Here is a 22181-nt window from a genome sequence, read left to right as displayed (position 1 = left end):
TATCATTTTAGGTTCAGATAAGGTACAGCTGAACTGTGTGTTGGATTCTTTTTTTTTTTTTTTTTTTTTTTTTTTTTTTTTCATTATGAAAAACATCTTTCCTGGTAACGAGATATTTCTAGTGTGATATTGTATATCAAGTTTAAAATTAAATTCTTCTACAAATTACTACTGTATGTGTATTAAATGCTTTTATTTTTAAACACGAAGCTTTATTTTGAGATAATTGTAGAATCACATGCAGTTAAAAGAAGTAATACGAAGAGATCCAAATACCTTTTACCAAGTTTCCCCTGTGGTAACATCTTTCAAAATGATGATACAGTATCATAACCTGGAAATTGACATTAATACAGTCTAGATGCAGTACATTTTCATCAACCAAAGTTTCTGCATACTTGCCCCCTTGTGGCCAAGCCCACTTTCCCTTGGCCCCTACCTCCTCAATTCCTGGCAACTGTTGACTTTTCTCCATTCCTGTAATTTTGTCATTTCAAGATCATTATATAAATGGAATCATGTAGTATGTAACCTTTGAGATTTTCTTTTCTCAGCATAATTCTTTGGAAATTAGTCCAGGTCATTTTGTAGAGTTGCTGAAGAGTATTCCATGGTATGCGTATACCACAGTTTAACTATTGATAGCTGGGTTGTTTATTGTGAATAAAGCTACCATAAGCATTCATGTACCAGTTTCAGTGTGAAGATAAATTTTCATTTCTCTAGGAATAATTACCCAGGAGCACAGTTGCTGGATTGCATGGTAGTTGTACATTTAGTTTTTTAAGAAACTCAAATGTTTTCCCTAGAGGCTGTACCATTTTAGATGCCTATCAATAGCATATGACTGATCCACTTTCTGCAGTCTTGCCAGAATTTGGTGGTGTCACTATTCTTTATTTTAGCCATTTGTATAGGTTTGCAGCGATACCTCATTGTGGCTTTTAATTTGCATTTTCCTAAGGGCTGAATTTATTTGCTATCTGTATTTCCTCTTTGGTGAAATGTCTTTTCATGTCTTCTCATTTTCTAATTGTGCTATTTTTTACTCTTGAATTTTGAGAGTTCTTTATGTATAGGTGTGTGGTGTGTGTGTGTGTGTGTGTGTGTGTGTGTGTATGTTTAAAAAAAAATTTTTTTTTAACATTTATTTTTGAGAGAGGGAGAGACAGTAAGTGGGGGAGGGGCAGAGAGAGGGGGACACAAAATCCAAAGCAGGCTCCAGGCTCTGAGCTGTCAGCACAGAGCCCAACGCAGGGCTCAGAAATCACAAACTGCAAGATCATGACCTGAACTGAAGTCAGATGCTCAACTGAGCCACCCAGGTGCCCTGTATATATGGTTTTTAATGTTTACTTATTTATTTTGAGAGAGGGAGCACAAGCAGAGCAGAGGCAGATGGAGAGAGGGGGGAGTGAGAATCCCAAGCAGGCTCTGCGCTGTCAGTACAGAGCCTGATTTGGGGCTCGATCTCATGAATCATGAGATCATGACCTGAGATGAAATCAAGAGTCAGACGCTTAACTGACTGAACCACCCAGATGCTCTGGGAGTTCTTTATATTATAGATATGAATCGTTTGTCAGATACATGGCTTCCAAAATTTTCTCCCTCCCTTTAGCTATGATAAATATTCCATGGGTACTTGAAAAACAATTTGCATTCTGTTGTTGAATGGAATGTGTTCTTTGGATGTTGATTAGATTCAGTTGGTTGATGGTGATGTTGCATGTTCCTATAATCTTGCTGTTTTTCTATCGAGCTGTTCTGTCAGTTTTGCGAGAGGAGTGGGGGAGTTTCTATCAATTGTTGAGAGTGAGGAAGCTAAAATTGTGGTTTTATGTGTTTCTCCATTCAGTTCTGTCAGCTTTTGATGTGCAGGTTTTGTAGCTCTGTTATTTGGTGCCTGCACCTTTAGGATTGCTAAGTATTCTTGGTGGAGTGACCCCTTTATATTATGCACTGTCACTTTCTGCCCCTGGTAATTTTCTTTGCTCTGAAGTCTACTTTATCTGACAGTACTATTGCCACCGTTGCTTTGTTTTTGTTAATGTTTGCATGATATCTTTTCTTTTACTTTAAATTTGCCTATATAGTTATATTTGAGGAGTTTCTTGTAGACACCATAGAGTTAGTTGGCTCATGTTTTTTTAAGACACTCTGTTAATCTCTTCTTATTGGTATATTTAGACCATTTACATTAAAACATTTTTTTAAAGTTTATTTTTGAGAGAGAGCACAAGCACAGGGGAGGGGCAGAGAGAGAGAGGGAGACAGAGGATCTGAGCAGGCTCTGTTGTCATGCAGAGCCTAATGCAGGACTCGAACTCACTAACTGTGAGTTCATGACCTGAGCCAAAGTCTGACGCTTAACCGACTGAGCCACCCAGCCGCCTCTAGACCATTTACATTGAATATAATTATTGATTTCTTAAATCTGTTATGTTTTGCTTTCTCTTTGTTCTGTTTTTCATTTCCCTTTATTGCCTTGTGGTTACTTGAACATATGATAGATTTCTAATTTAGCTATAACTTAAAAAATGATTTTCTTTCTATAGCTTTTCCTATAGTTACTCTCAATATTAAATTTTAATTATATTAAAAGGAATGGTTGACCTAATTGCCACTTTTTTGTTGTAGGGTCCTTTGACTTCTTGTTGTTCCACCTATCTTTAAACTGCTTGCATTGTGTTCATTAGCATTACAGTTTTCAAGAAATGTGTGTCCATATGCCTAGATAAATTTAATTTTTGTATTACACACTGAAATGGGCTGAGGCAGGGAGAGTTCCCACTAGGAACCTTTGTCTAAAGTAGTAAATCCTGTGTTTCGATATTAGGTAAATATTTGCTGAATTAAAGAGCTTAGTTCATTTAAACTAAGATTCAGTTCATTTGAGCAGGTGATCATGTCTTAGTAGCTTTAATGTTGCAGCAATTTGACTTTCCTGTTTTATTGATATAACCTTTTTTTTTTCTTATCCTATGTGGTTTGGTAGTATTTTGATTAAAATATAGACTTGGGTTTTCCTTCTCTGTTCTAGAACAGTTTATCTGTACTGCTCTATTCACTGCTGTGCTCTAGGTTTAGTGGCTTATAGTTGGTCAGAGGGTCTGTTACTATACATACAAGATTGTATTGTTGGAGTGTAGATTCTTTGGGTTTACAGTTTTATGTTAACTATAATTATATCGTTTTAGTAAATTGTAAGGTAGATGACATTTTGTCTTTGTTTTGTATTGTAGTCAGTAAATATTTGTGGAAATGAATACTTATTGGAGAATATAAATTTTATTTCCAGTATCATGATTTAAAGTTAAATTTTTTTCTCCTCAGAGTGACAAAAAGAGTAGTCCCCAGAAAGAAGTTAAATATGAACCTTTTTCTTTTGCTGATGGTAAGTGGAAAAAATAACTTCAGTTGAGTTACTGTGTTGTGTGTGTGTGTGTGTGTGTGTTGAAGGTAAAATTCCACTTAGGAATTTTTTCAGATAGCATGCTTTAAAAAAAGTCAGATTTCTTAAAATATAATGTGCCTTAAACACAGTAAAAATCAGTCTTTTGGCATTAGTTCTGTGAATACTACCATACTTCATAAAATATCTTTCATAAATCCTTAATTTTGAACAGTAGTGTCTTACTGAATTCTAATAATAGAGTAGTACTTCTCTAGACTAACCACCAGACTTCTTGCTTGCTTACCTAGCTTGAGAAAGCACCTATTCATTGTCTAATGTTGGATTTACGTTTTTTTAGATATTGGCTCCAATAATTGTGGATACTATGATTTGCAAGCAGTGTTAACACATCAGGGAAGGTCTAGCTCTTCAGGCCATTATGTGTCATGGGTAAAAAGGAAACAAGGTAAGGATTGTTGTTGTTTTTTTTGTTTTCCCAGTTGTTAATTATGTTAACAGTTTATTTAGTACAAATTTTGTAACCCAGTGGTTTTTAAACTTTTTGGTTTTAGAACCCTTTTATATTCTTAATTTTTGAGGTCCACAAAGAGCTTTTGCTTTTAAGGATTCTCCTAATATTTACTGAGAAATTAATTCAGTGAAAACTGACAGTAATAAAATAAAAAAACATACCACACAACCTAAAAATAACTATTTTTCAAAACAAAAAATAGCAAGAGAAATAGTACTGATTTGATTTTGTAGGTCTGTTTTGTCTGGCTTGATAGGAGACAGCTGGATCCTCTTAACCGTTTCTGCATTTTTTCTGTTGCTTTATCACACATCTTCTGTGACTTCTGGAAAATTCCAAAGCACACTTGAGAGAATGAGGGCAAAACGGCAACTAAATGCTTTAATAGTGTTATGACAATAATTGTGACTTTTATGGTATTGCTGAAAATGAACCAGAGTAGTCCCTGGACTACACTTGGAAAACTGTTAGTATGATAGATGGAATACTACTTAGCCTAAAATTACTCAGTACTTTTTTTGAAATGAAACTGAGAAAATCCTCTAGGATATTAATTTCATTTTCTTCTCTTGTTCTTCAGATGAGTGGATTAAGTTTGATGATGATAAGGTCAGCATCGTGACACCGGAGGATATCTTGCGGCTTTCTGGTGGTGGAGACTGGCATATAGCATATGTATTACTGTATGGGCCTCGCAGAGTTGAAATAATGGAAGAGGAAAGTGAACAGTAATTTTAGCTATTTATGTTTAGGTGTGAAATAAATGTTATTTGTTGATCATTTCTATAATCCAGAGCTTTAGCAGAAGCTATTTAGGTGGTTTTATGTGTATCCCCTCGTGTGGAACAAAAGAGGGTGGAAGCAGACCACTCTGTGGATCAACCTAAAAAAAATTACAGAATAAAGAAAATTGCCTTTGGACTGTGCTCCCCTGTATAAAGGTTGCAGGAAGATATTTTTTAAAAGCTTATTTCTTGCATTAATTTTTAAAAATTCTCATCTGAAAATGCCTTTCAACCATTACCTTCTGTGATAAATTTTTTCTCCCTTTTTCAGCCCAGGAATCAGCAATCAGATGTTTATTGCACACCTACTCTTTGTTGTTGTTCTTGCATGGTTCAAACCACCGGTGATTCATAGCTGCCCATCCTTTGCCTTATCTAACAAAAATTTTACCAGGAAGGTAGAAAGGAAGTAAGTGTTTTTCTCATTGTGTTACTCAGTGCTGCTGCCCACATCCCATGGAAACATGGGTACAATCAAGTATTTGTCCAGCCTGACTGTTGCTGGCTTTTCATGACTTTAAAATAAATTGTGATCAGTAATAGTACATTTGATTATACATTTATTACTGTGTCTCTCTGTACTATGGTTTGTATATTTAACTTTGCAATGGTTTTGTAGTCATCAACCTTTAAAAAAAAAAAAGTTGACAAGCTCTGGTTGCTTATTTTTAGAAAATGAGGATATTTAATAAAAAAAAAAAAAAAAGGAGGGACTAACAGCTTCTGACCTCAAGTCTTTTGTCTACTGAGTGTTGGAGCTTGGGTTGAGTTTAGGTAATATGTAATACTATACAGTTTCTGCAGATGGTTAGTCTTATTCTGCTGTTAAGCATCCATTTAAAAAATGTTATTTTTTTTTTGCCTCCTCACATTATATTGTTTAAAAGAAATATAAAGTTGTAAAAGTAACGGAGTTCTTTGGATGCTGACTGCAATGATGTTTATGGCTCTTTTCTTTGGCTCAATTGTTTTTACTTTCATCTGTTCCCAAAATCTCCATGTCTATCTCAGAATTTAATAGTGACTTTTAAAGTGATGGTAAAAATACCAAGAATATGTGGTGTTTCAGTATGGTAGGTTTCTTACCTTTTAACACATTCTAATTAGTTCCTCATCTTAAGAGCCTTGATTGATTGCTAGACAAAGATAGAAAATTAGCTAATTTGTCTCTGATTTTGAGTTAGGTATGTAAAATGAAGTTTGGGGGATTATCATGAAATGTCACCGATAACTACTAGTTTCCTAGAGAATAATGGCCATTTTCCTCTAAACTTTGAACAACATGATAAAATCAGAGACGGGATAAAATAAGCATTTCAGGGAAACTTACTTGTAAATAGCTTCTTCAGCTAAATGGTAATTATTGGCAGTCATTATTCCCTTTGTCTTGGAAGAGGGTACAGACTGGAATGGGGAGGAGGAGACCATAGACCATAAGAATGGTAAGGATTCCTAGATATTGCCATGAGGCTTGTGACTGCAGTTTTTATTCTGTCTTGGTCTGAACAATTTTGAGGACATAAATTTAGCAATTAGAATTCACATTTCTGATTTGCAGGATGCTGTAGCTACTGGATCAGGTGAGGTAGGTTTAGAACAAAGTATGTCTTGTATGGAGTTAGAATTTTAAAATTGTAATTCCTTAATTGTTATAAAATTGATTTCATCTTGATCCAAATAAGCATTATTCCAAAGATTTTTTTAAGTGTTAGAAATTGGGACTTATATCAGTGTTTTAAATAAGGCTATTTTAGAGTTCAGCCTTGCATATAAGGTTTTTGAGAAGGGAGAGTAGACCAGAAAATGTCTTGATTCTTGAGTGTGCCTTGTATGCTGTGCCATGAGCACTGAGGCCCTTTTGACAGTACAGCCGTGCTGTATCACTTTCGGGACTAGCTAGGGACGTTAAGCCCAAGCAAGAACATTTATGGTGTAATAAGCACTTAGTAGCCTTTCAGGATTCAAAACAAATGAACAGTGATGACCTAATACTTACATGGGAAATAGATGGTAGTAACTATCTTTCTGGTTGCTAGTAACTAATAGATAGTAGTAACTCCAGCCATTACTACATAGTGCTTTGCTGTTTATAGATTGCATTCACATAATACATCTCAAACTTCACAATAGTCCCTGAAGTATAAATCTCTATTTTAAGGACTTAAAGAGGTTAAATAATTCTTGTAAAGCTAAAAAGACTAGGTTTTAGACTTTGCCAACCTCCAACTTTAAAAGAAATAAGGTAAACATTTTCTGTAATGGGTAGGGTGGATGGTAAATTATTTTAGGTTTTGCAGGCCATAATCTTTGTTGTGGCTACTTAACTGTGTTGTAGCATGAAAGGAGCCATAGGTCATACTTAAAGGAATCGGCATCTGTGCTGATGAAATTTTACTTGTAAAAACAGGTGGAAAATGGACCATTGTTTGCTGATCCTCTGCTTTAAAGCACAAATGAATGAGAATAGAGCAGTCATATGGTTTCACCAAGTCATTCTGGGATTTTCAGAACAGCACATTAAATTTTGTAACTACTAATGGCATGCAGGAATCTAATCTGGCATAGTATTAGGAAACACCATGCTCCCTAAATATTGCTTACTGACTTCATTATAAATATTTAACAAAGATACCTGACCTTGAGGTCACTTTATTTTGGCCATTTCCCAACCTACTCCCTTCTGAAACCCTGAGGTCAGTCATCAAGAGCCAATGTGTTCTTTTGTTCTTGGAGCACCAGCCAACTGTACAACAACTGTTATAAAAATGTTTATTGTTTACCAAAACCATTGGACCTCTTATCAAATGCTGCTTGGTAACAAAATCTTATCACAGTTTTAATAAAAAAAAAAAAAAAGAAGGAAAAAGAAGCTAACTATTTGTCTCATTGTCATTAGTTAGACTTTCTGCAAGGTCACTTAATCCGGACTTGTTCAGTGCATTCATCAGATTCTCAGGCGTTGCATGTACTCCCTCTTGATCTTGCCAGGCGACTAGTAGCTGCTTAGCTCTCATCTTCATATCTTCGCTGTCACACTCAATCTGTCTAATTTCCGAGTCTTTCATTTCCAAGTAGGGAGCCAGGATCTTCCATTGTTCGCCCAGCTTGTTGGCAAATACTTCTATTTGTTCCCCTGTCACAGGTTTGTCTCGCCGGACATCAGGGCCTAGAAAACACACGAAATGTAAATTATGTACAAAGTATGAGGACATGTACAATTCAAAGTACAACAGAACTGGGAAGTTACGGGGCCACTGAAATATTAATCACCTTTCATAAGCTTTGTTTTAAAAGTAAAACAATTCCTTTCTATATTTTCTGTGGGTTGAATATTCTTACAGTCATGATCACTAGGAAATCAGTATTTATTTTTTTAAATTTTATTTTAGAGAGTGAAGGACAGAAAAAGCACAAGCAGGGGAGAGGGGCAGAGAGAATCTCAAGCAGGCTCCATGCTCAACGTGGAGCCTGACACAGGGCTCGATCGCATAACCCTAGGGTCATGACCTGAGCCTAATTCAAGAGTCAGATACTGAAGCCATTGAGCCACCCAGGCGCCCCTCAATACTTCTTTTAAAGCTAAAGCTGTTGCCTCTAGTGTAATTATGAAGGCCTCCCCTGAAACCAGGTGTTCCCTTCTAACCACCCCAATCCCTGTCAAAATTAACAAGTATGGGTCACCTTCAAATTTAAGTACCTTCCTTCCCATCACTTCCACATTTTTATTGCATAAAATGTAATATTTTAATTACAAGTTGTCAAACAATGTTTAAAATTCCTCACTATAAGAAACAGCTGAGAGATAAGTGGTAGAAGTTGAGAAGTAGATCAAATAACGTACCTCTCAACAAAGAACCCCAATCTTTTCCAATTTTGTAAAATAGCCAAGAAAATTCAATTCTTACTTTCATTTTCCTTCAGTAAAGCATCATTATCTTCCTCATCTTCATCCTCACCTGTTTTTATTTCTTCAGAAGGAGGCTAAAATGAGGAAGAAGAATGTTTCAAAGAATGCTGACTTGTAAAATACCTGGGGATACTTTCAGGTTAGACAGGAATGGTTGAGTTTCCAAATAGAGGACCCAGAACTTTATCCTTGAGCATATTAAATGGGAATGGCAGGTGAGGATCACAAATGGGATGGTGTTAACTTGGAGTGGACGTTAAGATCTGAGAATGAGAAAGACTTCCCCTGCCCCCAACCTGGGAAGAAGGAAGCCAATAAAAAGTATAATGATTTGCAAATATTTTAGTACAGTAACAGTGGGCTGGGGAAAACCAGGGGAGCAACCATGTTCTTAAAAATTTTTGAGTTGTAGTAATACAACGAGAAAATTGTATTAGAAAAGAGAACAGAGTAGAAAGATAGGCCAAGATGCCTACTGCTACCCTCAGATCCTGTTTGATAAAAGTGCATTGGCAAACAGGAAAAATTTCATGTCTGAGTTTACAGGTGGAATGATAGTTTAACCAAAGTATTGTGGACTTTAATAAATTTTTTATACAGCATGTAATTTAGGATACTTTATCAATTTATGTTCTTCCTATAAATATATACTCCTATTTTTCCTTATTCTAAAACATGGGGGTTTGTAGATCATTATTTTTTTCCACATGATAAGCTGTATATTCAGCTTCTTTGCTCAAATCGTGATAATCATTTTAGATAACATCACCTAAAGAATATGAAAAAATTCATCTGTATTACTTACTGGTAATTCCTTTGCTAGCTTTATTACCATGTTTTCAAGATATTCTGGCAAACTTTTAAACTGCTGGTTGGTTGGCTGGAAGAAGTGAGGGCTTCTCCGTGCTAGTAGTCTCAGGGCTCTCCAACCATAATTTGAATTGTTCACAGCCCTATGAAAAGAGATGTCCATCTTATAATTTACGTTTTTTTATTTCTATATGCCTTCTAATTAATATAACTTACCATGTGAAATTCTATACTCTAAATAGCTGAAGGCACCATTCTTTTCATTTTGATCTTATTCCTAAAGACCTTCTCAGTATGCAGTTCATTTGTAATACTAGAAACCAGCAGAATCCGATGAGACAGGTTCATATGCAGCAAACACATTTGAAAAGTTTATACACATTTTACTTAAGATTAAGTCAGTTTGTATAGTAATAACTAGATGTTCTATGTGCCGGACCGTAATCATCTACCTATTTAGGAAAAAAAATTCACAATAAGGTTTACTATGTTCAGTAAATTGATGTCCATACTGTCAATGCCACCTACAGGTGTGAATTTCAGAATATTTTATAAATTCAATGGCTGAGTTTTGACCACATAAACTTAATCCAATATGTTATTTTCCATTTATATAACATTCAAATTTTAGTTTGCTTAATACCAAACCCAGTGAAGAAAAATGGCTCTAAAACTAAAAGGGAAACCTCGAACAGCCAACACAATAAGCAATGATGCAAGAAGAGAATCCATGAACTGTTATGAAGCACAGCAGTGGGTGGTACACAGTAAGGTGAGAAATGGAAACCTCAAATTCTAAAGATAATGTTCCAGAAACAGCCAAGCTGCAGAAGAATCTAGAACACAAATGTATTCTGGTTGTGAGTTTTTGCAAGTCATTTGGCAGTTCCTCCCCAAGTTCTTAAGAGTAGCAAGCTGATTTCTTTAGTCCTCTCTTACAAATGAGCTTCTACTTTTAACATGTGCTGGTACTTGCAAAGCTACTCCGATACCATGGTCTTGCTAAGTTAATGCCATGCTACAGGGCTCTGCCTGAACAGGGAACCAGTCTACTTCTCGGACACATTCCCATTTAAACAGTTTGAATCTTTTACACATTTTCAAAATCCTGCCAGTCATAAATACAAACTTTATTCTCCAGAAATCCATACATACCATTCAGGTTCTTAAGGTTCTTGGAGAACTATCACATTCATTCATTCAACAAGTACTTGTTGAACTCGGCACTCAGGGTCACGGAGCCCTCAAGACACTAGTGCTGCAGTTAAGGGCAGGGCCCTGAGGCCAGAGTGATTTTCCTGGCTCTGTCATTTACTAGATAAGAACTTCAATACATTATTCAATGTATTCAATACACGTTTTGCCTCACTTTCTTTAACTGTAAAACGGAGAGAAGAACAGTTTCTACTTTAGAGGTATATATGTTAAGTGCCTAGGGAGTACCTGACACACAGTAAATGTGAATGCATCATTATTACTGATAAACACGAGGTGTAAGAATCTCAGTGGTAAGGATGAGAAAACCAAGAAAAGTGAGAATTTCTGATGGGGGGGGGGGAGCTTCTGGGCCAGGGAAAACTGCCCTGAGGCAGTAATCTGAGAAGAGATATGAAGTAAGACCACAAGCCATGGGAATACCTGGGGGAGAAGTTTCAAGCAAACATAATAGCAAGTGCAAAGGCCCTGAGATAGAAAAACCTTTGAGGTGAAGAACAAAACCCTGGTTGGTATGGTTAGAACAGAGAAAATGAGTGAGGAGGAAGAGGAGATGTGGTTGGAGGGGAAGGAGTCAGACTGAAGTCTTTTAGATCCAGGTAAGGAATTTGGATTTCATCCTAATTTTAATATGCAGTCATGGGAAAATTTTAAGCAGGAATTTAAAGATCACAATTCTTCTGGAGAACTGACCGGAGCATCACTAGTTAAGAGATTAGAGTAACTAACTCGTTAACTAGTCATAAGGTCACGTCAGCCACAGCACTCTATTTACTGTGTGCTAAATACATGACCTGTGTGGTTCAAAGTGAACCATTTTATTTAATCGTCAGAATAACCCTGTAGAGTGGGTATTATTACTATTTAACAATGAGGACACAGGCAAAGGGGTGCTATAGTAGCTGTAGCAGCCTAGCCAGTAGGAGACACTGTCTTGGGGTTGGAACCCAGACAGTCTGACACGAGGGTCCTTGCCCTTAAATCATGACACCAAAGTGCCGATTTAAAACCACAGTGCTGTGTGGTATTGCCTAGATTTACGTGATGGAGCTGTGACTGAGTCCTGAAGTTACTCCAAAATTTGTGAGTTAGATAGAGGATGGGGAGCCAGGTGAGATGCAGCGGGGCAGGAAGGAAAACAGGCAGGAGTGGAGTTTGCTGGATGTCCAGAGAAGAACACACTAGGGAGGGAGACACCATTGGTGAATGCTGCTGGGAGGTCAAAACAAGACACGGTGACCTCGACGAGTGATTTCAGTGGAGGGACAGGGAGACAGCCCAGCAGCAGTGAGCTGACAAGGGAATGGGAGGTGAGGAAATGAAGCAATGGTTATCTACGCCTCTTGGGAGACTCTGATTTGAAGGGGAACAAAGAAAAGAGGATGGTTGAAGGGAGGTGGGGGGTCCAAAGGGATTGTGCTTATTTTCTGAAACAGGTATGATTCTGTGTCTTGCTTGTTAGTGGGCATGGTCATTGAAATCAGGATGTGTGCTAATGTGAACTTGGCACGTAAACTCCCCTATGAGGAAAAGTACTGCCCTACCAGCCATCTCTCTTAATTAGTGTTCTGGTGTACATACAATTCCTAAAAAAATACTGTGGAAAGTTAGCTCATGAGGAACATTACTTACTTGTATTCATTTTCAACCATGTTTTCAGGGTCTGCCTGTTCAATGGCTTCTTCAAAGAATTCCTCCAAAGTTGGCATGTATTCCCTAGGTGTTATAAAAATACCTAGTGAGGATCATGTGTGTTCTTAATAATAAATAATCATAAAATGATGGCAATGAAAGATTCTCCTGTTACCCACACTTGTGTTAGTTATATTACTTAGGAACTCAGATTAAAAAAATTTTTTTTTTAATATTTATTTTTGAAGGAGAGAGAGACAGAGAGCATGAGAGAGGGAGGGGTAGGGAGAGAGGGAGACATGGAACCTGAAGCAGGCTCAGGCTCCGAGCTGTCAGCACAGAGCCCAACGCTGGGTGCAAACCCACAAACCGTGAGATCGTGACCTGAGCCGAAGTTGGACACTTAACCAACTGGGCCACATAGGCACCCCAGGAACTCATATTTTTAAGGAGGTAAAGGACTCTGGGCACCTGAGTGGCTCAGTCGTTTAAGTGTCTGCCTCTCAGGTTCAGCTCAAGTCGTGATCTTGCAGTTCATGGGAATGAGCTCTGTGAGCACAGAGCCTGCTTGCGATTCTCTCTGCTCCTCCCCTGCTCACGCACATGTGTACACTCTCAAGATAAACTTAAAAAAAAGGTAAATGACTCAAAACTAAACTTCTCAAAGAGGATAATAAAGAGGGGCAGTGTGGTATTGCAATGTTACCATATACTGTATTCCATCTAACACAGTCACTGGACTCTACACTGTAATGTTACTGGTCACAGGGGGAGCCTGGGGTTTAATAACATTTGAATTTCCCCAGCAAGGAGGAAAATTTCACATCCAAATGTCCATATCCAAGGATGTTTTTTCCTTAAACCAGAATTAATAAAACCCACACTAATAACCATACCATACTAAAATTTGAAGAGTTTAACTTTGAGCTTATTTTAGATAGTTACCATGATAGCATGGTTGGTTTTTAATGGCATCTTTCTTGAATTTGTTTTTTTGATTTAAAAATTTTGTTCTAATGTTTATTTTTGAGAGAGAGAGAGAGAGAGAGAGAGACAGATTCTGAAGCAGGCTCCAGGCTCTGAGGTGTCAGCACAGAGCCCGATGTGGGTCTTGAACTCACAAACTTGTGAGATCATGACTTGAGCCGAAATCAGATGCTCAACTGAATGAGCCACCCAGGTGCCCCACTGAATTTGTTTTTAGAAGTAAGATTTTGATAGTCAAGCAAGTAAGATTCAAGGGTCTGATTAGAACACATCTTAAAAAAAAAATTTTTTTTTAATGTTTGTTTATTTCTGAGACAGAGAGCAAACTGAGACCTGAGCCAAAGTCGGACACTTAACTGACTGAGCCACCCAGGCACCCCCATTGCTGGATTCTTAATTTTCAGTTAACTCTGAGTTAAATTTCAGATGTTTAAAAAACTATAAACATTTAAGGTCGTAAATTTCTATTTTCTATTTCTCCAAAGTTTAAATCTATAATACTTCTACCATTTAATTCTGTGTTTTCTAATTTACGTTATGATTCTTTGATTCTGGAGTTATTAAAAAGTATGTGAAAGCTTTTATTTTTTTTTTTTTAAATTTTTTTTTTCAACGTTTTTTATTTATTTTTGGGACAGAGAGAGACAGAGCATGAACAGGGGAGGGGCAGAGAGAGAGGGAGACACAGAATCGGAAACAGGCTCCAGGCTCCGAGCCATCAGCCCAGAGCCTGACGCGGGGCTCGAACTCACAGACTGCGAGATCGTGACCTGGCTGAAGTCGGACGCTTAACCGACTGCGCCACCCAGGCGCCCCTGTGAAAGCTTTTAAAATACATTTTGTTATTCACGTATAATTTAAATGCATCTGTGTTTTCTGTAAGACTAAGCTTGCTAACTGTCTTGTTAAATCCAAAGTTTTTCTTACCCTTCTTATTAAATACTGAAAGTATTTAGTATCAAAATTCTAGTAAAACATTTTGTAGAAGTGTCAAGATTGTGAGCTGGTTAATCCTTATTTAGACTTATTTCTTTAGAAACAAGGTTTAGAAGATCTATGTATTTCTGATGCATTTTTTACCTTTATGCAGTGATTGTCGTTATTTTTAATAATGCTTTCTGCCTTTAAAACTCTATCTGATATCCATATAACTGTCATTTGTCATACATCATACATATATTTTTTAGTTTCAACCCTTCCATATCCTTATGTTTAAGGTGTTTCTTATAAACAACATATAGATGGACTTTAAAAATAGAATACTAACTTCTAGGGGTGCCTGGATGGCTCTTTCGGTTAAGCATCTAACTTTGGCTTAGGTCATGATCTCGCAGTTCTGGCTCCACCTGCTTGGGATTCTCTCTCTCCCTCTTTCTCTGCCCTACCAACCGCCCTCCCCCCCGCCCCCCCCGCCCCCCCCCGCCCCCCCCCCCGCCAACTTGCTGTTTCTCTCTCTCAAAATAATAAACTTAAAAAATATATACTGACTAATAGTCCATTTCCATTTATTGTTATATGTGAATTTCTTTTAACTGTACAATTTTATGCTTTCCGTTACTTGTTTCTTATGTGGCTTTTCCTCCTTGCCTATTTTTATTTGATTGCTTGAATCTTCTATATTTCCTTGTATCCTCAACTCATTTCAAAGTTACACATTCTATTTGTTTTACATACTTAACAAGCATGTTTTACTTGAAGTCTACTTACTATCTACCTTCATCTGTAACATTCTTTAATTCTTCTGATCACTCCCTGTTACTTTTATCAAATGTTAGTTCTACCTTTTAAAATAATCCCCAAATAGTAATTACTACTGTTTTATACAGTGAATTCTTGATGAGTTTTATTCATGTTTACCAATGTCTTTGAATAGCAATCCTTCTTGTAATTTACTCAGTGTTTCTGGGTTCCATTTCCTTGACAGCTTTTTTAGTAAGGACTGTTGATAATATATTGTTTTAATCTGAAAGTAACTTTACTTCTCAGTCACTCCTTCCTGATTGATCTACTGTAACTTGTTACAGAATTCTGGGTTGACACCTTCTCTTAACACTCATTCTGGTTTCTTTTGTTCTTAAAGTCAGCTGTCAGTCTAATTTTGTTTTTTTGCAGGTAGTCTGGTTTTTCTCTTGGGAGATTTTACAACAATATGTAGAAATATGGATTTATTTTGTTTATCCTACTTAAGACTTGTACTTGAACCTAAGAATTTATGCCTGTTCTCAGTTCTGAAAAATCCTCAGTCATTATCTTGATTATGGTCTCTTTCTCATTCTCTATTTCCTCATTCTGTGGTTGATTCTTATTCTCGTATTTTCTAACTCTTGATCCCTTTTACTGTTCTGGGTGATTTCTTAATCATTAATTCTTATTTCCACCTGTGTCTATTGCTAGATTATTTGTTTTTTCAAATTTGCTTGGTCCTTTTTCAGAGTGTCATATTCCTTTTTAAAATTTTTATTTCCTTCTTTTATGTCTTTAGCTATCTTAAATATACTTATTTTAAGCTGTATTTACCTGATGGTTTTATTACCTGAAGTGGTTGTCTAAGTTCTGTTGTTCTATCTGCTGATTCTTTCTCATGGTAGGTTGTTTTCTTGAATGTTTTAAGTGTGGATGGTTATCTTATCAGACTTTATCTGGAGGATCCTTGTATGGCTTAGGTTGAAGGTGTGACCTCCAGAAAGATTTTTATCATCAGACTGAGACATTTTAATTCACCCTTAACTTGGGGGTTCCTTTGAACTGCAGGTAGGATAAATTTAAATTGTAGGACTGCATGACACTAGACTTGTTATAATTTCTCAGGGAGTACTTTTTCCTTTTCACCCACACCCCAGGTAGAAATGGACAAGCTTGTTCCTGTGCCAGTGAGCAAATCCTTCTTCCTTAATCTGTTCTTTTACGTTCAGTGCAGTGCTTCAAAGGCCTGAAATTTATTCAAGGGAAACTCAGTTGCAAATGTGTGCAGGCCTAAGGCCTTACCTTCTGTCGTTCTGTAGCTCTTACAACCCAAGTTCCCTGGCTCCCCAAAGTGGAAATCATTTGCAAACTTCTCAGCTAGAAGCAACCATATTAGCTCATACTTCGGTTTTCAGTTCCCTCTTCTTTTATGAATTTGTATTTCCTTGTGATTTCTAAAATTATTCTGCCAGTGCTTCTAGGTGTTTCATGATGGGAAACCATACTCTGCTGTGCCAAAGTCAACACAATAAATTCATTTCATTCACTTGACATGTGAGAAAAGCAATACTTCATGTGAAACATTTTAAACTTGCCTTGTCTCTGATTTGCAAGCTTCCATGTTATCAGGACAGAGATTCCAAAGCCTTGTTAACTCCTCACTACAAAACAAATACATTTTTTTATGGACATCATCCTCATATGCCTTAAAATTGTAAAAATACTTAAACAGTGAATTTTTAGGTGGTGACAGAATGAGTTTTAATTTCTTCGTTAAATTTTGCTATTTAGCAAATTTTCTATATAAGCATATATTTAATGATTACAGTCGTTTGTTTTTTCTAAAAATATTCAAGTAGAGTATAAAGCAATGAATAATTAACCGGAAAGTAACAGAAACTGAAGGATCGTGGTACCTTACAGCAGCTGGAAATGAGCTGGATCATTCTAACAGCGACTGTACTGTCTACGACATGGAAAAAAAAAAATGGCATAGCCTAGAGCCATGGATTTTGGGAGCAAGAAACAAAATGGAAGCTTATCTATCTGCATGAGTCCATGTAATGGGCCATCGAGATTGACAGTGTGTGGTCTGCTTTAGTCATCTATGTATGCACCAAACACAAAAAACTTGAAAAACACAAAAACTGGAGAGTGCTTACAGTAACATCTTCAAAATATAAAAAAACTAATACCATCCCACATAGGAGATGGTATTAAGGTTAACCTACTTTCCCATTAGAATCTTTTTGTTGGGTCCTTTCCCTAGGAAGTCCTCTGGTGCCGTTCTCTTGCGAGCTACTCTTGTTGGCTTGGTGTCTGATGTTCTGTGGTGAACAAAACACACTGGACTTACAAATGGATAGCACACATCAAAGTGTTTAATGTAAAAGAAAATCCAGTTCTTGTTTTCTTCCCATAAAAACATCAAAGCTTCATATTATTATAAAACAATCATTAGAAGACAAAAATCCCACACCAGGGAACAAATTGCAAGGAGTGGATACATATAGCATTTTAAAAATAATAATAATTTGTTCTGGGAACTTAATGACAAGAAATCTAAGGTGAAAAATTCAACTAGAAGTAAATCAGGGGTAACTGCAAGGCTCAGTTGGTTAAGCATCTGACTCTAGATTTCAGCTCGGGTCATGATCTCATGGTTTCTGGGTTCATGTTGAGCTCTGTGCTGACACAGCTGGGATTCTCTCTCTCCCTCCCTGCCCCTCCCCTGCCTGCTCACGCTCTCTCTCCCTCAAAATAAAAATAAATTAAAAAAAGAAATAAATCAAAATGATTATATTCTTGTTAATTCATTTATTTATTTCAATAAATATGTATTTGAGAGAGAGAGACAGAGACGGAGCATGATCAGGGGAGGGAAAGAACGAGAGGGAGACACAGAATCCAAAGCAAGCTCCAGGTTCTGAGCTGTTAGCACAGAGCCTGATGTGGGGCCCAAACTCATGAGCCGTGAGATTATGACCTGAACCAAAGTTGGACCCTTAAGTGACTGAACTACTCAGATGCCCCAAAATGGTTGTATTCTTATACAGTTCTACTTACACTTTTTAATATGCAATACACATATACATCTATCCATAATGTGAAATAATGTCAAATGGTATTTTGAAATACCTTTCTCATATTGCTTGAGATGCGTATATATTTACCTTTCTTTCACAAAACTTGGGCAGCCTTCATTTTTCCACGAGTTCCAGTTTTCTTCAGTGTTTAATATATGCTGGGAAAAACAAAGAAATTATATTTATATAATGAAGACCTTTGAAATTCTATTTGGTGCTACGAAGGCTATGTAAATATAAAATACATACCTCTACCATCTTTGAAAATCTTTCTCCATCGGGGGGGTTTTCAGATAGTAGCTGTGATTAGAAAGAATATACTAAGCTTTCAACAACTTTCTGCATCATGGGTGTGGTTTGTAGGCAGGGAACCAAGAAGTGTTTGTGATCTTGTACCTGAGCTTAACTTTATCCTTATTTTCCTATTTGGGGCTGAAACAAAGAAAATTCTAAATTTCCATTTTGTTCAATCATGGGTTTGTTGCATGTTGAACTTACTTGATAAACTGATTTTGTAGTATCTTCAATCCACAGTGATTGCTCATCAGTTAAAACATAGTTTGAACTAGGAAACAAAGCAATAAAAGCACACTAAGTTACAGCAATGTGTATTCAATTTTAAGGCTTATATACTATCTTGTAAAAACCCAAGGCCTAGAACAGATTAAGTTAACCAGATTGTAAACAGTGTCAGAAGTTACCAAGATATGAATAGGATTATAAGAGAAAATTCTTGCACTTCACTTAAGATGATCAGAATTGAAGACATGAAGGTGTATAAAGGAGAACACTCAATCTGATTAACTATGAACAGAGCAACGAAGGTTTCCTAAAATAAATTTAATGTGGAATGAAAACCTCTGAGACAATATTAACATATTCTTCTACATGGTGCACATCCAGATAAAGCATGCTACATTTCTTTAAAAGGCAATCAAAACACAATGAATAAAAAAAAACCCCACCCCTAGAGAAGGGTGAAGGCAGACCCAAAGTGTTAATGGGTGCCATTAATTAGGCTCTCACTATGCACTAGGTGCTTTACTGCCAGCCAGTAAATAGTGGTAAGACTACTGTGCCAGGATCTGAGCACTTTACACACATTATTCATTTAATTCTAGAATGAGGATGTGTGTGTATTCAACAGAGGCCATAAAGGCTCAGTGATTTGCCCAAGACAACAAAGCTTGAATTCAAACCTAGGTCTGGCTCCAAAGTCCTTGATCTTTCCACCAAACTATATTAAAACTCAACAATAGCAGGATAAAAAAAATAACGTTTTTGAGTACTTGCTATTTGTTATATTAAAACCAAAAGCCTGAAAGGGCTGAACTGCACATAGTGATTGATGAAAGCGGGATTCAAAGCCAGCAGGTCTTCACACAACTAATAAATACAACACTGCTTTGCAGCTTAAAAGTGCCATTGAGTAATGATGAACTCTACTTGAGTTATGGATAGGACAAGAGGAAGTGGTCTGTGCTGCAGGTGGAGGTACTCAGGAACTAGAGGAACTGATCAGGTTTTCTGAAACTCCAAAGAAACTGGAACTCCTCTGTGCTTCAAAGATTTACTTTATTCTTTTGAGTTCTAAAGGCTTAAGACAGCTCCACGTCTTGTGAGAGAAGTATTATGGATTTACTCTGCAAATCAGGCTTGGAGAAGGTCTGAGTGAGGTGAAAGGGGAACAGTGGATGTCTGGAACAGAGAGACCTGCACCCACACAACTGGGGGACCCCTAGGAAGCCCTGGCGCTCATCAGGAGAGACTTACACTGATAGCAGATCCAGTCAATACCTTTCTCTAAAACAAATATCCTAACATCTCGTATCTCTAACAAAAGTGTCTGATTATCTAGTGTTGCCGCAAAAGGAAGGTTTCAGGGATGTGACCCTTATAAATGAGTCTGACACATAGGAAAAATACATCAGTAAGTCCTCTTTTAGAAAGGACTATTTGGAAATCATTTACTACTCACATTAACTCACCTTTTGAATTTGACTTGCCCCTTGAGATACTGGAATAAAATGAGGTATTGCAACAGGATGTGTCGGCGAAAGTTACTGTCACTCAGTTGTAAATCCATCAACTAGTTGAAAAACAAAACACACAACACAAAACACATTAAATTCAAGTTTTGCCTAAAGGTACAGGTTATTCTACTACAAAAATGAAAGATTTTAATTAAAAAAATATTTACTGAGGGCTCACTGAATATGAGGCATTACTGCACAAGCCCTAGGACAGAAGAGCAAAGGCTTCAGATTTTTAAACTATTTTATGCCATGAGATATTTATTTCGGTAGATAGCACTGTTACATCTGTGGTTCTGAAGTCAAGATACAGCAAACCAGAAATATAACCCAGCTCTGAAACCCTCAATTCACAGTCCTCTCACCATAGCCTCTGATTCTTCCAGTCTCTCACTCAGTTGTCCCAGGACCTGAGACCTTAAGTCCTTTGAATCATCTATTTTCTGCCTGTTAGTCCCATTCTGTTTTTATAGTAATCCTATTTTGGTTAAGATAAGGGGTCAGCAAACCTTCTTTAGATGCTAAATATTTTAGGCTATGTGAGCCAAGAGGCATATTATATTATGTAGGTACTTATGTAAACATATTAAAATATAAAATAAAACAAGCAGTGGGTCAGATTTAGCCTGCGGCTATAGCTGGCTGAGTCCTGGTCCTGACTTTCTGGTTTCTCTCTTCAACCATTTTCTTGCCAACTTCCTCAACACCTTTGTGCCATACTTCTGTCACATCTACTGGGCAAAACAGCAACACCAGATCGAACCAAGTTACTCACCTTCCCTCTATCAACACGAAGGCTTCCCATGAAGGTTGCAGACGGAGCTACTTGAAAGAAAATACAAACCACACAGCTCTGCAGATGGTATCCCCCTATGCTACTGCCTCTAACTTAAAATTCTGGTCTCTAATCAGTGATCTTTCTTTATTCTCCAAGGCTGTAATTCTTTCCTCTTCTCCACAGCAATTACTGCAAACCCTTTCAACATATTACAAGCATTACTTAACTACCCTTCCACTCTCAGTACATCAACTACCTCCGCCTTCAATGAAAATATTTCAATAAATTGGAAGCTTCACCCACATCCTTGTTTTCACCTTTTTTCTTCTGTCTCGACATCTTCATTGCTAAAGGTAATCCTTCCATTTGGAAGTTCCAATCTCCCTAAGTTAACTGAGTCCCATCAGTTAACCCCCCTTTCTTCAACCCTTTCTTCTTTCCAAGCTCCTTTCTATTACCATTAAGTAACTTCTCTCAAAGAGATCCTCAGCCTCCCCTCATATTCCCTAACAGCCAAACTTCTTGAAAGAACTGTTTCCAATTCACCCCTCAACCTGCACAATCTGTGGCTTTCTGTTTACCAATTTACTGTTTTTGCCAAGATGACCAATGACTTACTTGTTAAATCCAATGAACTGTGTCCCCCCACCCGCCCACAATGAACATTTTTTTCAGAGTCCTCATCCTACTTGATATGCTTGGCTTCCACAAGGTCACACTTCTCTAGTTTTTCTCCAATTTCACTGGCTACTCTTCAAGCTTCTTCCTCTCCCGGACTCCCCCGCCCCTTAAATGCTGATTTTCTTCAGGATTCTGCATGATGCTGCATAATGTTTTCTTCTCTCTCCAGTCTGTATTTTCCTTTAATTACTACATACAGCTGGTAACTATACCATATACCAAATCTATACTCTCATCCTAGACCCTGTTGCTAAACTCCAAATCTGTATACTTACAAAGCTACTACATATCTACTTGAATGTTCAACTGACACTTGATCAGATTTCATGTCCAAAGTAAAACACACTTATTTTGCCCATGAAACCCGCTTTTCTCCAGTGAGAGGTTCCACCCTCCATCTATTTGCCTAAGCAACTCGAGGAAGACTGCCTGGAAAAAGCACAACTATAAACTATAGGAGCAAATCTTGAGTTGGAGAGTATGTGACAAGAAAGAAAACAGGAGGTACCAAGACTCTAAGTCCAGTAAAAGACTCGTCTGTTTGAAGACCTTAAGTAGTTCAGCCAGTCGGGAATACAAACAAGCCTCCTGGCTTGGAGAGATGAACTGAAATGGCTAGTGTTGTGTACAAACTCTTCATCTATCTTGGGCTTTT

The 22181-nt window shown here is 37.2% G+C and overlaps 2 protein-coding genes across 2 annotated transcripts in view; one reads left to right on the top strand and one right to left on the bottom strand.

The window, feature by feature from the left end:
* Nucleotides 1–5623, top strand: part of USP14 (ubiquitin specific peptidase 14) — a 50072-nt gene extending 44449 nt beyond the window's left edge. Inside the window, exons 14-16 of the mRNA XM_060613393.3 lie at nt 3337–3397; nt 3756–3863; nt 4510–5623. Coding sequence (XP_060469376.1) covers nt 3337–3397; nt 3756–3863; nt 4510–4661 — 321 coding nt within the window. The 3' untranslated portion in view covers nt 4662–5623. The remainder of the gene's footprint in view (nt 1–3336; nt 3398–3755; nt 3864–4509) is intronic.
* A 1846-nt stretch (nt 5624–7469) lies between these two features.
* Nucleotides 7470–22181, bottom strand: part of THOC1 (THO complex subunit 1) — a 59922-nt gene continuing 45210 nt past the window's right edge. The window contains exons 12-21 of the mRNA XM_078435385.2: nt 20023–20123; nt 18533–18599; nt 18284–18334; nt 18122–18192; nt 17180–17275; nt 16544–16609; nt 12279–12362; nt 9427–9574; nt 8620–8695; nt 7470–7880 (exon numbers count right to left, since the gene is read on the bottom strand). Coding sequence (XP_078291511.1) covers nt 7585–7880; nt 8620–8695; nt 9427–9574; nt 12279–12362; nt 16544–16609; nt 17180–17275; nt 18122–18192; nt 18284–18334; nt 18533–18599; nt 20023–20123 — 1056 coding nt within the window. The 3' untranslated portion in view covers nt 7470–7584. The remainder of the gene's footprint in view (nt 7881–8619; nt 8696–9426; nt 9575–12278; nt 12363–16543; nt 16610–17179; nt 17276–18121; nt 18193–18283; nt 18335–18532; nt 18600–20022; nt 20124–22181) is intronic.

This window comes from Panthera onca, chromosome D3, assembly GCF_046562875.1.
Source record: "Panthera onca isolate mPanOnc1 chromosome D3, mPanOnc1 haplotype 2, whole genome shotgun sequence".
NCBI classification, from domain to species: Eukaryota; Metazoa; Chordata; class Mammalia; order Carnivora; family Felidae; genus Panthera; species Panthera onca.
The sequence above is the reverse complement of the archived record's forward strand: the minus strand, read 5'-3'. Positions and strand labels throughout refer to the sequence as shown.